The sequence below is a fragment of the Phyllobates terribilis genome, unplaced genomic scaffold (assembly GCF_046119375.1).
Source record: "Phyllobates terribilis strain yellow unplaced genomic scaffold, ASM4611937v1 Scaffold_10__3_contigs__length_209671492, whole genome shotgun sequence".
Classification (NCBI taxonomy): domain Eukaryota; kingdom Metazoa; phylum Chordata; class Amphibia; order Anura; family Dendrobatidae; genus Phyllobates; species Phyllobates terribilis.
The window spans coordinates 37,494,408-37,511,452 of NW_027362770.1; the positions used below are offsets into that span (position 1 = coordinate 37,494,408).

The following is a 17,045-nucleotide window of genomic DNA, read 5'->3' on the forward strand; positions in this document are numbered from 1 at the left end:
TGCACAGGGCCTCAAATGCGTTAAAGTCATGGAACCCTGGGAGAGCACTGCTCCCACCCCTACCTCAGAGGCATCTACCTCCACCACAAAAGGCTTATTGACATCAGATTGGACCAAAACTGGAGCCAAGGAAAAGGCCTTCTTAAGTGTATTAAAAGCCTCAATAGACTCCAGTCCCTAATTAGACACATCTACCCCCTTAGGGGTAAGATTGGTGAGGGGTTTCACTGCCTTGAAAAACCCTTAATAAACCTCTTGTATTAATTGGCAAAACCCCAAAAATGCTGCAATCCTTTGAGGTTAACCGGTTGTGCCCATTCCAACACCGCCATCACCTTCTCGGGGTACATCCGAAAGCCCATGGGAGACAGAATGAGTCCCAGGAACCCCAACTTCTGCACTTCGAAAACACATTTTTCTTTTTTGACATAAAGATAATGATCCTCCAATTTTTTCAGGATGGTGCGCACATGGTCCCTATGCACAGCCAGGTCCCTAGAGAAGATGAGACTATCAACAATGTAAACAACAACATGAATACCCAGAAGATAATAGAAAATATCATTTACAAGCGTTTGAAACACAGGTGGAGCATTACAGAGCCCAAGGGGCACGACACAATACTCATGATAACCCTAGGGGGTATTGAAGGCCGTTTTCCACTTTTCTCCCTCCTTGATGCGAACAAGATTATAAGCCCCCGGAGATCCAGCATAGTAAACCAGCTTGCCCCCACCAGTTGGTTAAAGAGGTCAGGGATGAGTGGAAGAGGGTAGTGATTACATACAGTTATGCGATTGCGCTCACGATAGTCAATACACGGTCTCAAACCACTATCCTTTTGGCCACAAACAAGAACCCTGCTCCAACTAGGAATTTGGAAGGGCGGATAAACCAATTTTCAAATTTTCACGAATATATTCCCTTATGGCTTGCCTTTTTGGGTTCTGACAGGTTAAAAATTCTGCCCTTAGGTAGCTTTGCCCCCTCAAGGAGCTGTATGGAACAGTCATAAGTTCTATATAAAGGTAATTTCAGGGAGGCCTCTTCAGAGAACACCTTTGGGAACTCTGCCACATACAATGGGACCTGGGAGGTGGAACTTACTACCTTAGGAGGCTTGAACATGCAAAGGGATTGGCAGTTGGAGGACCACTTAACAATGTCCCACCTTTGCCAGTCATTGATAGGTTTATGAGTGTGAAGCCAAGGGAAATCTAACACCACAGCAGTAAAATAAAAAAAAAATGCCACTTCCTTATGCAGACAACCTGTTGTGATAGATACTGGTTCGGCGGTGCAATACCCAATACTCTGGGAAAGAAGAGAGTACTAAAGAAAAGATAATGTTATAGAAGCATCCAAGGAGATAAGAGGAACCTCCAACTCCTTGGCCATGGCAGCATTTAAAAAACTTATCTCAGTTCTGCAATCAACAAAAGCATAACCCTCCACACTCTTAAGGCTAAACGTAATAACAATAGGTAAAAGTAATTTCTTCGTTAGGGGTACCTGAGTGCCTAACTGAAGAACCCCAAACCTAGCTAGGCAGGGTCATTTCCAGCCAGCTTCATGAAAGTACTACACACAGTGGTATTTTTCCACCAAGTCTCTATAGCCCACCTACGAAACTGGGAGAAGTAGTCCTCCGCAGTGAGGTCCCACTGACACAAAGCCTTAAGATGGGATTCAGCTAAAGACCCTTTCCGGTTCATCATAAATCTACCCTATAGCCTTAAAAAATTCAACCACTGTAGAAAGTATGGGTGAACCTGAGGGTAATGAAAATGCCCAAGACTGGGGATCCCCTCAAGGAAGGGAAATAACTAGATCCACCTGAGTACCTTCATTCCTGGAGGAAACAGGTCGAAGTTGGAAATATAATTTGCACCCATCCTTAAAACTGTTAAACTGTTTCCAATCTCCCCCCCAAAAATCAGGAAGGGGCACCTTGTGTTCTATGGGACAGACCCCCGCTGCAGGACTGGGGTTAGAACTTGCCCGTGTCGGGGGGACCCCATGATCCACCGTATAGTTATGCTGGTTCACGGTGCCCACCAAATCCTGGGACATTCCCAAAAGACTGCATTTGGTCAGTAAGCTGCTTGACTGGATCAATTTTTTTTAAACATATTTATGGATGTTTATTCTGTTATGCGCTGTGCAGAGGGACCCAGCAAGACGGGCACCAAATCAACAAAGGTGCAGACACAGACCTACTTGGCAAGAGCTGCCAGCTAGACGAGCCCTTGAAGGCCGGGAATACTCTTCCCCCAGCTCACAATAAATGGATGGGGGACTTTGGCAGAGCCCTTCCCAGGCCCACTATCACCGGACAGGTGGCTTCTGGTGACACAGCTGGTGCCTAGTCCAGGACCAGGTGAGTACCTCTGCAAAAACCCCAGGAAGTGTAACCAGAAGAGAAAAAGAGAAAACCTCTGTAAAGATAGAAAACCTACTGCTAGCACCACTCACCCCTACAGTACATGGGAACTGCAGTAAACACCAAAGGACTGAGCAGGGAGCATGGTTAAATATCCCAACTTAATGATCAGGTTTTGCATACCTCCCAAACATTCCCTGACAGCCACTCCCTGCTAGTTTTCACACCAGAATGTAAGCAATTCCACCACTGCCTATTGCCAGACATAGCAGCGTCCTACATTGCCTGGCAACTGGGGAAGACAGCGTCCCATGTTCCCCAGGCAGAGAAATCAGTGAGAGACACGGTGTCCCGCATATTCACAAATCCTACAACACCAGAAAGCAATGCTCCATATGATTGGGACAGTTTCCCTGCATGCGTAAAAGCTCCACCTCTAGGGTCAGGACAATGGCGGCACCTATTATCGGAGTAGCATAGCATCGGACCTGCTTCATTCCCAGGTGGTAGCACAGAACCAAGATTCCTTAGAGGAACAACGTGACAAAGAACAAAAGTTGTGGTGGGGCAGATCCTTACTGGTCTCTCCATGCATAACTCTGTGTGACTGATAGGTCTCTCCCTATGTGTGTATAGGGAGACACTAGTCCATCAAGCCAAGCCGAGCGGGCATAAGTCAAAGGGACTCATCCCCTATGACTAGATACTCTATTCCTAGCTCACTCTTCAAAGTATGTTTTCTCTGAATAATTAATATTTGTAATGATGCAGCCAGTCTCTAATTAATGCTGCTTGCGTGTTACTGGGCAGCATAAATCACTTGACAATATGTCTTTAATGTAATTATTTATCACTCAATTTATTTGTATTTATCAAAGAGCGGACATTCAGCTTATAAAACTAACATCAATGTACCCTTCTTTAATGAAATAAAACATCATATAAGAAACAGGACAAAATATGAATGCTCTTGGTCTTAGGTCCCTGATCTTTTGTACCTAGTGAAACACTACCCCAAAATGCAGAGATTTATGAAGTCATGCTGCTTTAACCCAGAGAATGGGACTCACTTAGTGGCTGCACTGCTGGTAAATGAAAATGCAGTCGCTGATAGGGTTGAGCTGACCCATGAAAGTTTGGGTTCTGGTACCCGATCCGAACTTTAGTCCAAAGTACGGTTCAGGTACCAGAACTGTACCCGAAATTGAACCAGAACCTGAACCCCACTGAAAACAATAGAGACCCGAACTTTGCATCTGGGAAAAAAATATCTCTCTCTCAAGGAGAAGTCGCTGTTCAGCGTTAAGCACCGGACACTAACTGTTCGGTACGAAGCCTGAACTTTTAAGTTTGGGTTCGCTCATCTCTATTCGCTGATGTACAATAAAAATTGGAGCTTTTTCCCGATGCAACAATACAGTAATGTTTACTGTATAATGCAGTTATATGGAAGACACAGAAGGGTGGACACGATGTCTTGGAAAACTGAATACCTAGGAGTGAAGAAGGAAAAGCTTATATTCCTTTCATCATTGTATTATACACATACCATGTTGAAAAGAAAATGACCTTACCAGCACTCACCCTGACCCACGCATTTTGAATTCATTCATTCATGGATACTTTCTAAGGCATTGTGTTCACCCATCTTTTTCCATAGACACATTTTCATTCTACAGTCATTATATCATGTTGACAATGATTTGTATGAAACATTATTTAATAAACTACACGCACTTTGTGATGTCACAACCTTTTGTCACTTTTTTATGTATTTAAACTACAGTGTGTAACATTAATGCATAATATTTCATCCTGATTGATGGGGTCTATTTGACCCTCAAATAGTGTAGATGTGAACATCCTGAGTAAATCTTCAATTTTACCTGTGCATCAGAGACTTGTTTTTCCTTTACCATCAGCACAGTTACTCAACAAGTCCTACTTCTGAGTTAAAGAAAAGACTCTACCAATCTCTTTTTGAAAAGTAGGCTTTCCATTAGCCAATACTGGACTGGCAGCAGCATGGGGAAATATACTGTATATTCACATACAGGTGTTGTGGTCTTAACACAGCACAAAATTGTGATTGGGCCATCAAAAATGGGGGGGACATACAATCCTCATCCTCCCTGACCAACCTACTAAATAATGTGCTACCCGTTGAACACTTTTTCCCACTTGTATATTTACTGTAGTTTCTACTCCCCAATATGGTGTGTTGAGATACTTTAATATATAAAAATGGAAAAAGGTTACATTGATAAGATCTAGGGATAAGGCTTTTGACTTCCAATATGATTTTGACACTATTGCTAAGGTCATGTAACGTTATGGTGCCACTATAGCTGGGCAGTCACTCAGGGGGGCATTATGTGAGTAACACGTAACTCTTGGGTAGGGAAAAATTATTTTTTTCTAATACTCATATTTGTAAAATTCCATAATTATTACACTGTTTTTTCATGTTTACTATGCAACTTCATTTCACGAGTAATCTGTTAAAAGAAAGGAATTTTGAGGATTAGGGTTTAATTTATGTTAAATTGCCTTATCATTCTATCATTGACTACTTTGAAGTTACTTCTGAAATGGAAACAAAATCTCTAGCTTTGGCTCACTGATAATGAAATGGGATATTTTTGAATTTCATCTTGAATGTAGACATGTTATTTCCATCTATATTCCAATCCCTAATACATTTTCTGTACTTGATCATGTGACATTAGGCTCCAACCATTGACATTCGTCCAAGATCGGCAACGATTCAGATGAATAACGCCACACATCTGCAAGAGAGAGATGAAGAATATGGCTACGAGTGTCTTGATGGAAAAGATTGTGCCAGTTTCTTCTGCTGTTTTGAGGATTGCCGAACTGGTGCTTGGAAACATGGAAGAATACATATTCGTGTTGCAAAAATTGACTCGTATTCCCGAATTTTCTTCCCAACTGCTTTCTGCCTATTTAATTTGGTTTATTGGGTATCATATCTTTATCTTTAAAAGGAAATGAAAATATGCCACTGAAATGAATATGTGACACAGGCCTTATAAAGCATAACTATTTTTCATTTAAGAAATTATATGGTTTGTGTATAGCACCAATGCACATTTTATCAGTTTATTCAATTTACTGAGTGCCATAGGCTGATATTACATGAAAACTGAGACAGTGGATCTGATTGTTCAGATCTCAGTTTAGTCTTTTACAATGCATAAGCATTACAGAAGATATATTGCGGAGATGATAGAAAGCTTCTATGGAAATGCAGTTTGGCAGATACACATCATGCCAACATATGAACATCACATGTAAATCTACCATTGCATTTCAATAGTAGTAATTATTACAACTTGTCTATAGAGGTGAAGCTTAAATACTTTTTATAACATTAAAAGCTATTCACTGTCCAGTTGGAGAGCACATGTACAATGATGTAAATATTTCAATACCTTAATCCCTGTAGTGCATAAGTTAATGCATGCATCAACTGAGGCCAACACAAAGCAAATGGACTTTACCATACAGTGTTATGTTTTCGTCGTATGTCTGCCTGTGCTAATTTAGCTAAATGTTCTTATGAATTCATTTAATTGCTTAACCATAGCTACCTATGTTCATGTCATGCATGAAAAAGAAATTATTCTGCACTTTCCTGGGTACCATTACATATGCCTTAAGGACAAGAATGCAAAGCAATCAGCATTAATTACTGGGTTATTATATTTAGAATCTTAAAATACCTGCCAAACGGAAAACCCAATTAACCGAAATTATTGTGTTTGGATTTATTTTATTATTCTATACACCTAGTTTTAAGTATAGCATTCAGTTGACAGGTTAATCCTGCAAGTTGCAACTCTTTTGTGTAGCCTCATACGTAGCCATTTACCATACCAATGAAGTATGATGCAAATTTTGGTAAAAATGGCTTCCTCTTGGTTGGTGGATTACAGAACCACGAAAGCACTGATGCACACATCAAATTCATTTAATTCAAGCTATTTTCCAACTTCTCTCACTATGGGGTGTCCCTATGCATTTTTTTTCATATTAGCAGGAGTCCACTGCTTATACATAATCTTTTATCTGCAGATGAAAGCAACTCTTTTTCGGCGGACTCAACACAACCATGTACTACTTGATCGGCTAGAGATCTTAATGGTCTATATGTAATACTGCATTTTTCTTTCAGTGAAAACTTTAGGAGAGAAGTATGACTGCCCATTGCTTTAATTCATGATAACTTATCATTTCAACAGGAGGATTCTTGGATATCAACTGATCCCCACATTTCAAGATGGGACGCCTCCTTTAATATTGAAAGTTTTTCATACCTAAATAAATGAGGAATCAAAAATGAGTCAAAATACACAAAATATTAACTTTTGGTGTTTGCTTTTGGAATTTTCTATTAACTCACACCACTACTGTTAAAGGGAACCTATCCGTTTTTTGACTTTCCTTAACCCACCACCACTGCATTATTCCATTCTTTCGTATGTGCAGCATAATGCTTTTAGATACATTGTATAATATTCAATGGAAAGGTTATGACCACAAGCACGCTGTATGCTAGCTACTGCCTAATTGTCATCTGGGCAGTGCCATTTATGTTAATAGTCACTCAGTCGAGGATGATGCTATGTCTCCTTGGCATAAGCAGTAAATTGAAATGTTCTTTCCTTGGCTTTAACTGCACCCTGTACATATATACCAGGTGCTGGCAGATTAAGTAAAAGTATATGCTAAGGCAAATATTCTTTGCTTCAAATGCTCATACTCAGGAGACATGTCTTCAGTCTGAACTGAATTATTCTGCACAGGAACACTACTACCACAATGACTAGTAGGAGGTATTGAGCATGTATGTAGTACATGCATGGTTAGAACTGAAAATTAACACAATGTAATATAATACAACTTATCTCAAAGCACAAAAGAGAATGGAATAAATCACAAGAAAGAAACAAACTATATAGTGGTATGTAAACTGTGCCAATATGCTTCAAATGCACAAGCCACAACTCGAGTAATACCGTGTTGAATGTTGATTGTATTGTATTACACTGATAGCTATTCTCTTAAAAAGGCTTACTAGTAAATTAAATTTAAACAATATACTATAGTATAAATAGATTATTATAGAAATATGAAATATTTAATATCCATAAGTATGTAATTACATTTGACTGCATAGTACAGTGAAACCTCTTTGAGATGGCCACCAAAAATGGTATTTAAAATGGGTTTTACATAGATGATTTTCTCAAAGACTTTGGCTAAAACCAATATTTTTTATAAACCTGAAAAATTGAAACAGCTAAACCAATCTAGATAAAAGAGTGGTCTTCTGAAATAATTTGTCTTTTTTTTTTACCGTAGATGTACTTTATGTGCCAAAAATACAGCCAAAGCAGTATCTGATACAACTTAACTTCTTTGATTAATCAGAAGACATAGATTCAATTAATAAGATTAATTAGTTTAATATTATTTAGTAACTTATCAGTGAAAAGTGATTGATTTAATCCTTATTTTCTGTATTGTTTTATATTCAGCTGGTGCTGAAGAGAAACCCGTGCCATGTTTTGTAGAAAATCTACACGATACATTAACATTTTGATTAGAATTTTCTGAATTAACTTATATTTTATTAATTTTATTTTCTTTTATCTTCCCTAGCTGAGGTTTAAACAATAAACTAATTTTGCTTTCTGCCTTACGTTTCTCAGAAAGTTCAAGAAAATAATCCCCAAACTTCTTCTGTTCTCCTACTATACCTGTCAAATAAATCCATATATGCCTTACCTCACCTTACCTCAACCCGTAAAATCTTTACCTTATTTACCTCAGTGGACTTACCATGTTGCCAAAAATAAACTAAGCTAAGTTTTGAAAATGACCCAGGCACAGGGAGACATATTCATTGGGTGGCTTTCATCTGTCTTAACCCCACCTGGTTCAGCTTGTTTGATAGGTTTTGCCCCATTTCCATTTTAGAAGAGACCTATCAATTAAGTGTCTCTAGGAAATGGGAAGCCAGAGGACAGCCGTTGTCATTCCATCCAGTGCCCAGAATTTTCTCCCACGCTTTGTTTTTTTGTAATGTAATCCTCTGTTGATATTCCATGATGCCCTTTTTTCAGGCAACATCAAATTAATCATGGAGGTTACCAGGTTCTGATACACATTTCTTTTTCTCTGATTTCACTTTTTTTTAGGGTTTTCAAGCTCAAACCAGAATTGAATTAGAAAGGGAGAGCATGAATAAAGAATAGTTATAGATTCTTATTTCTTTGAATCCACTATTTAATTGAACTTTGTGACTGAATCGAAAAAAACAATCAAAAGCTGAAATTTATACTAACATCCTAACCGTAAAAAAGTGAAGCATAAAAAGCTGCTTGATGAAGGTGAGCAATTCTATTCACGTTGCCTTGGACCTCATCTAGGCCGGTCTTCACTTTTTCATTCCAGGCAGAGGATTCTGGGAGTAAAAATAAAATCTGGTTGCAATGGAGGACCAGACTTGGCACACGGCAAATAAAATTCCTCATCTTTATTGCTTGGCCGACTCAACGGGATAATGGCTGCCATCAAGCAATCTGTGCTCTAGCTAAAAAGGGGGACCATACTGAGTAAGCACATAATTTGAGAATTAAATGCAGAGGGAACTGATGATGGGAGCGTCGTATAGAATAAAATCACATCAAAGTTTAAAGAAAAATTTCAAAAGAGAGCCATAAACAAGCTCCTTTGGAGTGTCCTCATCATGGATTCATTTAGGTTTGATATTTGGTGCCGGGGATACAAAGGTTGTAGTCATAGTAGAGCCTGAGGCAGGCCAATAGGTTCCTCTGACCCGGAAAAGAGATTAGTCCTATTACACTTATCCCACTTTGAGTCATACCACTAAACAGAGTCCATTATGAGTGTTCATAGTAAGCCAAATTCAGTAGAATCATATTGTAAAAGTTATTTAATGTAAATCACTGTCACAAAAATATACATTTTTATATGATTATAATTGTGGTCTGAAAGAGATGCCCTTCAATAAACATTTTGTCACTATGTGTAATGTCTACCGATGGCTCCTATCAACATTCTTGCATTTCCAAATTTAAAAAAAAGAGTAAATAGGTAAAACATATTTCTGATTGTGCAAAATTTGTATAATCCCTATTATCTACTCTTCTGGTGTATGACAGAAGAGGAAATACTTGATTGCCAAACGCTTTTTAGAAAATAACCAATATTTTATATTCATATTTCATTTATTATATATAATATATACCCTCCTGTTCTTAGTTATCACTCACTATCTTTTGTGACTACTACAGTTGAGATGATCAATCCTTATGGATAGTTGAAGTCACCTTCATATAAAAATGAATATGAAATAATACTAATATGAAAACTGGAATAATCTGTCCAGCTGGATTATTTTTATGCTGTGCTATGATACACGAGTGACCTTTACCAGCATGTTTGTTCAATGAAGATCATGATCCGTGACCTTTAATAAAACCATTGCAGCTCCTAGAAAGGATGATTATCACTTAAATTTCACCTTACATAGATCTGGATTAAAATATTTGACATAATGGGCTATGTTGGTTGATAGGATTCCACTACTGTCAATAAATGAGTTGTGCTCAGAAGAATCACTAAAGTCATGAAATAATTAAAATTAACATTGGCACAAATTATTTTCCAGTAGGATATGTTGAAATACACAATGTTTTATTGAGCTGACAACTGAAAAACACATATCTGGTCCAACGTTTTGACTTTAAATGGTCTTTCTCAAGATTTATCTAAATGCATGTAATACAATCTAGTGAAAACATGGTGACCATATATAACATCAAATAAAGTATATACATTGATAAACATTTATGAAAAGTTGACATACTTTGAATATATATAGATGTGCATAGGATAACATTATGGAGAGAGATACAGAGATAAGTATAATGCTTGTAATTTTTTCTTTTCACCTGTCAAATCAATAAACCATCACGTATTTCTATATATCCTATTGGAAAATAATTTGTGTCGAAGTTAATTTCAATAATGAGCAACTCTGTCCACACTTATTAATACAGATGTAAAGTTACATATACATCAAACTGGTAAACTCAGAGGCATTTAAAGGATTGCACTTATGTTTTATAGGGAGAATCAGTATCTACAGATGTCTGCAAAATAAAGAAGTCTCTATTCTACTGACATTTATCTTCCTGTTGCTACTATACAGTATTCATTTTATTAGCTAAAAAAAAATTTTTTGTAAAATAATAATATAAAATGCAGTATTTGTAGATCCCTATTATAATTCTGGATATTAGTTCACCAAAAGTGAAGCAAGGTTTACTGCAAGCAGTATATAAAGTGATTAATTGCATGGAAATGTTTTGTGGGCACCTATCATGCCTACTGATGTAACTCAGGCCGCTTTCACATCACGCTTGGGTCATCTGGTCTATAGTTTTTATTTTTTTTATTTGATCTGATCATGCTTTTCATTAAGGAAAAAAAAAACAGTTGTGAGAGTAGACTTCCATGATGGGAACCTTTGCTCGGATTGCTTGATTGCAATGGCCCTGTTGTCTTCTCTCTACATAAGTAGCTACTGTGGCTCAAAGAGCTAATAAACCTTAAGAACGTCAGTATTATGTAGCTTTCAATATAGATCGTGACGTCAAATGTAGATCACATGTTTATAATTTATCATCAACGTGCACTAAAACCTTTATATAATATTAAGACAATATTTTTTATCAATGTTAATCACGAGTGTACATACTATAAAGGTAGGCCTTGTAGATTCTATGAAGTCCAGAGTGGGAGCACATTCTTGTCTTGACTATACGTGTCCATATCCAGTACATGACTCACCAATCCAAAGGTGAACAAGATGATCCAATAAGTCAAAGAGACATATAATAGAGATAATTCAAGCTGAAATAGACACACAAGTATTCAACCTCTTGCATGATATAATATCAGTACTAAATTAAAGATTTTTTTTTTATACGTATGTCTTTAGTATTCTGTCCGTCATCGTGTGGCTTACAACCAAGACTAATTGTGATGGACTTTAAGCATTTGTTCTGCTTCATTTGAGGGAATGTTACTGCTGAACAGCAATGTGTTGCAGGGAAGCTTACAAAGAAATGTATTCTCTCTAAGTAATCCTGAAGATGTCAGGAGATTTGCTTGCCTTTCGCAAAGAGTAATGCTTGTGCAAGGTGGAACGCCTTGATAAACTTGTACCAATACAATTTCTCCGTCTTTTTTGATGAAATGACATTATTAAAAGACCAGAGATAACTTGCTGTGTAAAAACTTTAGTTTTTTTCATTACCATAAAATATATTTTTGTCCCTTTTCCTGTTATTTATAAATAGACATAGAAAGCGTCGATGAAAGTCTAAAGGTGGAGATGGTTACAGCACATTTTTTTCCCCTTTTTTTTATATAAAATGATGAACAAACTTATGTGTACTTGTAATTGTTGTCTGTGTTAGCTCTGTGTCACATGTAATGTTTAAAACTTTTTGGTGTAAAAAGAGCAATATTCTGAAATGCTGCTTTTTGTTTCAAAGCCTATGTAAAAAATCATTAATTTTATTAAATTGTGTGACCCAATAGTAAATATTCACTATGTGCAAATGATCACGTATCAGTTATTTAACTGTATTGCTAAAGAATAGTGCACTTGCAATTTTCTTTTAATCTCAATCATTAATATAACATGTTATAGTAGCCAACATGATGATCAAAAGTGTTGTAAACATCGGATGCAGTTTTTAGGAAAATCACATGATACAGTGTATAGAAAAATGGCTGCTTATATTGTGTATCTGGCACATATTGAAGGGAATGGTTTAAGCAAATAGTTTTAAACAAATATTATAAGCTCTCAATAATAATGATTCTTAACCAGTCACCTGAAAAATTGCTAATAACCTGCAGATATGGGGTTAATCTGCAGTTTAATAGCATTGTAAACCTGACTGGAGCTGGAACGCAGACCCCCCCCGGGAGGAAATTAGCTTTATTTCCCCCAACAGCGTTCTGGTTTCATCCACTGGAGCTGCACTGGTACGGGTTCAGTCATGTCTCTGACTGACAGCAGCTTAGCATTAGGGCTGGCTGTCAGTCAGTTCCAGTGAAGTGGTTAAAGCCACTGCTACCTATACATGAAGCGGTGACTGAACCCACGCCAGAGCCACCCCCTTGACTGAAATCAGAATGCTGCCGGGTGAAATAATGTTAATTTCCTTCCGGCAGTGGGGGTCTAAGTATGGTCACCAAGCAGGTTCACTATGCTATTAACCTGCAGATTAACCCCATACCTGCAAGGTAATAGTGTTTTTTCAGGTGACAGGTTCCTTTTAAAGTCAAGACCACCATTGGGACAATTATAGGTGGCACTGTTGTCACGAGCTCAGGCAAATAGTTATAAAAATGATTCTATATTCCTTTTTTTTCTTATCCTCTGCTCTACAAAAACCCAGACATTATGATGTATGAATTTTTGTGTAGAGGAAACAAAATTACATCCTCCTCATGGTGAAAATTGTTGTATGACCTAAAGCCTAAATATCCCCAAAGTAAATATGGTACAAGGAGGAACTACTAGGATTAATAGCAGGTCAAATGTACTCAAATTTAGATATATGCACACTGTTAAAATTGAGCCACAACAAGGAGCTTGAGAAGAAATCAGAAATAAAGGTGGCAGATGTAAGATTGGCTGTATACAATCACATCTATGTAAGCTGTTTGGAGATAAGAGCTGCAAGCAATGATATGGTTAAAAATACAAAGCAGTCTCACGTTTTTCTCCGTATTTTTGGAAAGTGACGTCGCAACAGAACATTACATAAATGTTACATGTAGTGGTGTATAATATATGTACTGTGTATATGCACCATGGTGCTTGAAAGTTTGTGAACTTCAGAATTTTTTATATTTCTGCATGAACTTGACCTACAACTACATCTGATTTACACACAAGTCCTAAAAGTAGATAAAGGGAACCAAATCAAGCAAATTAACCATATTACACTTTATCATTTTCCCTATTAAGAAAAATGATCCAATACAACATTTCTGTGAGTGGCAAAAATATATGTATTTTTGCTTTTAGTGTCTGATGCAGCAATAACTTAATCTAAAAATTAATTAGTTATCAGTTATCTGCTATCTGCTCTTGAATTTCCCAAAAAACTAGTTACCACTAATGTGAATGCTACCCATGCAGCCTTTTCCTTACCCTGCAACAAATGAAGAAACTCCTCATCTTGAAGAAGCTTATGAATCTGAGGTCCAATAAAGACTCCTTCCATTATCTTTGCATTACTCAACCGTGGAAATTTATAAATGAGATACTTGAATGCTTTTGCATTTTTACCCATTGCCTATATAAAGTTATTTATTGGGCCCAACTTGAAATGAAATGGTGGTAGAAAAATCTTATTTGGTTCAACAAGTGCTGGATGCAGGACATTTTCACTCCCTGGCTGAAGTGAATGTCGGAGAGGCCAGTCTCTTTTATTGCAGTGATATTCTCTTGCACGACTATCCCATCACACAGAAAGCAGCAGAATTTTGTGTATCCACCCTGGAGACCAAGTAAGAAAGCAACCACCTTTAAGTCAATAGAGAGGGGCCACAAATGTTGGTCATAGTTCAGACACCTCAACAGCTGTTTATTGTTGTCATAGTTTTCTTTTATGTGGACTGTATAACCAACTGGAATTGAAGGTAGCACATTGCCATCATGCAGCAAGATGGCTTTAGGCTTGTTTTGGACAAATCGATGAAGAGCCTCCATTCCTCTTGTCTTCAGAACTTCCATTAAACTGTTGAGGTTGTTGCATGCTACAAGATCACCATCCATGAAGAAGTATTGTACTAGATCTTTATCCCGGTTGCGGAACAAAGAAATCCGAACATCGCCTGCTAGGAGATACCCCTGCTGTAGCCTTGAACCTAAGAGCTACAGCAGGGCAGATCCAAATCTCTAACAAGATTGTTCAATTCACTTTGTGTTATAAGGTGTGGTTCAGTTGAGGTTGCTGACAGAAAGTCTAGATCGTGAGAGGAAGATGCTTCACGACACCAAGCGCCCTCTTCCTCACTTGACTCGACAGAAAATGTTTCTGGTACTTTTGGATCCAGAAGTTCTTCTGTATGTGGTACTGGGTGTATTGCAGATGGAATGTTTTGATACTGTAAAGTCCACTTCTTTTTTTAAACTCCTTTCTTAATGGGGGGCACTATGCAGAAATAGCAATTGTTAGTGTGATCAGTTGGCTCTCTCCAGATCATTGGGACTGCACAAGGCATAGATTGCCTCTTCACATGCAACTACTGAGTAAGAGGTGATGCACATATTTTGCAGCATATGTTTGGAGCCTAACTCTTGTCCTGATCTCCTTTTCTGCAGCCAAAATACAGGTTGTAGGCTTTCCTTATCATGGTAGTCAAGTTTTGCCTTTGTGACGCGAAAGTAGCAAAAACTATCCACTTTGTTAATGCAAGAATAAGGAGTATCTGAAAATACATATAAAAACTTTTCAATATGCTAAGAAACTAATCTAAGAAATCTTAAAACTGTATACCTTACACAGAGAGCATTTATAAAAATAGCAAATGCAACTGTAATTAGGATTATGTCATCGGAGCTGAGTTGGCGTTTTTTGATTGATCACTCTAAGATGATAGGATACTGAATACTCAATAGACTAAATAGATGATGTAATAGATTAGCTACAACAATGCAATAATGATGTTGAAATAATAAAAACACATTTTTTTCTAAAAGCCTGCATGAAAGGTGTAATAAGTAATTACAACCTCCTCTTGCAAATTAGGGCCAATCAGCAAATTTAAGCATCATATTTGTTTTCAGCACCACAAAATTATTTGGGTGCAACTGTTTTAATCTCTGAACCAATTTGGCTGTAGAATAGTGTTATTGATTAGTCCTGCATATGAGCTTGAAGGAATTTTAGCCCATTTCTCCCTACAAACAGCTTCATCTCTGTTATATTGATGAGTTTCATGCAATTAACTGCTCGCTTCAGGCCCTTCCACAACATTTCTATAAAATTCAGGTCTGAACTTTGACTTTGCAATTCTAAAACTTTAACTTAACTCTTCTCTAACCATTCTTTTGTATAATGACTTGTGTGGTTTGGTTGTTGTATTGCTGCATAACCCAAGTTCTCTTGAAATTTACATCTGAGACAGATGTCCTGACATTTTACTTTAGAATTTGGTGTTAAAATTTAGAATTTGTTGTTCCATCAATAATGGCAAGCAGTCCTGGTCCAGATGCAGTAAAACTAGATCAAATCATGATACTACCACTACCGTATTTCATAGATGGCATGACGTTTTTATGCTGTAATACAGTGTCTTTCTATATCCAAATATAATTCTTTTCATTTAAACTAAAAAGCTCTATTTTCATCTTATCTATCCCCAAAACATTTTTCCATTAGCCTTTTAGCTTGTCTATGTGATCTTTAGCAAACAGCAGGTGGGCAACAATGTTGATTTGGAGATCAGAGGCTTTCTCCTTGTAATCTGCTATGCACATCATTGTTGTTCAGTGTCTTCCTGAAGGTGGACCTATAAACATTAAAGAAGTTGTCTACTACTTTTAAATTGATGCCCTATCCGTATCCGCCGGCCGGAAGTACTCACCTGTGGGGCTGCGCCGTCAAGTGGTAGTGGCCACCGCGGTGTACTGCATATCCATCTCCTATTCAACTGAATGGGAGGCGGATCTGCAGTACACTGCGGCAGCCACTACCACTTGACGGCGGAGCCCCGCAGGTGAGCACTTCCGGCCAGCATCCGGCGCCGCCGGCACCAATAACAGCTGATTGGCAGGGGTGCCACGTGCCTACAGATAGGGCATCAGTGTAAAAGTAGCGGACAACCCCTTTAACATTGTCTAATTTGAGAGAGAGTTTTAGTTGATTACATAGTTTGGTGATAAAGGAACCCAAAATAACCTCCACCATAAGAATTTCTCTGAGTGATCTTTGTTGGTTGACTACTCCTGTGGAGGGTAATAATAGTCTTGAATTTACTGAATTTGTACACAATCGGACATACTATTCTCACTCACAGACGTGATATTGGATCATCTTTCTACATAAATAAATTACTTATGTCTATTTTTGACTAATATGTTGGATCTGGTCCACTGTTGCATCCGACCGACTTTCAAGCACTACTACATGAACACAGTATATGTGCATGTGTCTATATATATACACTGCTCAAAAAAATAAAGGGAACACTCAAATAACACATCCTAGATCTGAATGAATGAAATATTCTCATTGAATACTTTGTTCTGTACAAAGCTGAATGTGCTGACAACAAAATCACACAAAAATCATAAATGGAAATCAAATTTATTAAGCAATGGAAGCCTGGATTTGGAGTCACCCCCAAAATTAAAGTGGAAAAACACACTGCAGGCTTATCCAACTTTGATTTAATGTCATTAAAACAAGTCAGAAGGAGGCTCAGTATTGTGTGTGGCCTCCACGTGCCTGTATGACCTCCCTACAACGCCTGGGCATGTTCCTGATGAGATTGCGGATGGTCTCCTGTGGGA

The 17,045-nt window shown here is 37.7% G+C and overlaps 1 protein-coding gene across 2 annotated transcripts in view; it reads left to right on the top strand.

Moving 5' to 3' along the window:
- The window catches only part of GABRG2 (gamma-aminobutyric acid type A receptor subunit gamma2), a 342,923-nt gene extending 330,856 nt beyond the window's left edge, over window positions 1-12,067 (top strand). For both annotated transcript variants that reach the window (XM_073649530.1, XM_073649531.1), the window contains one exon: window positions 5,113-12,067. In XM_073649530.1, the coding sequence (XP_073505631.1) occupies window positions 5,113-5,388 (276 nt within the window). In that variant the 3' untranslated portion in view covers window positions 5,389-12,067. The remainder of the gene's footprint in view (window positions 1-5,112) is intronic.
- The last annotated feature ends 4,978 nt before the right edge of the window (window positions 12,068-17,045 follow it).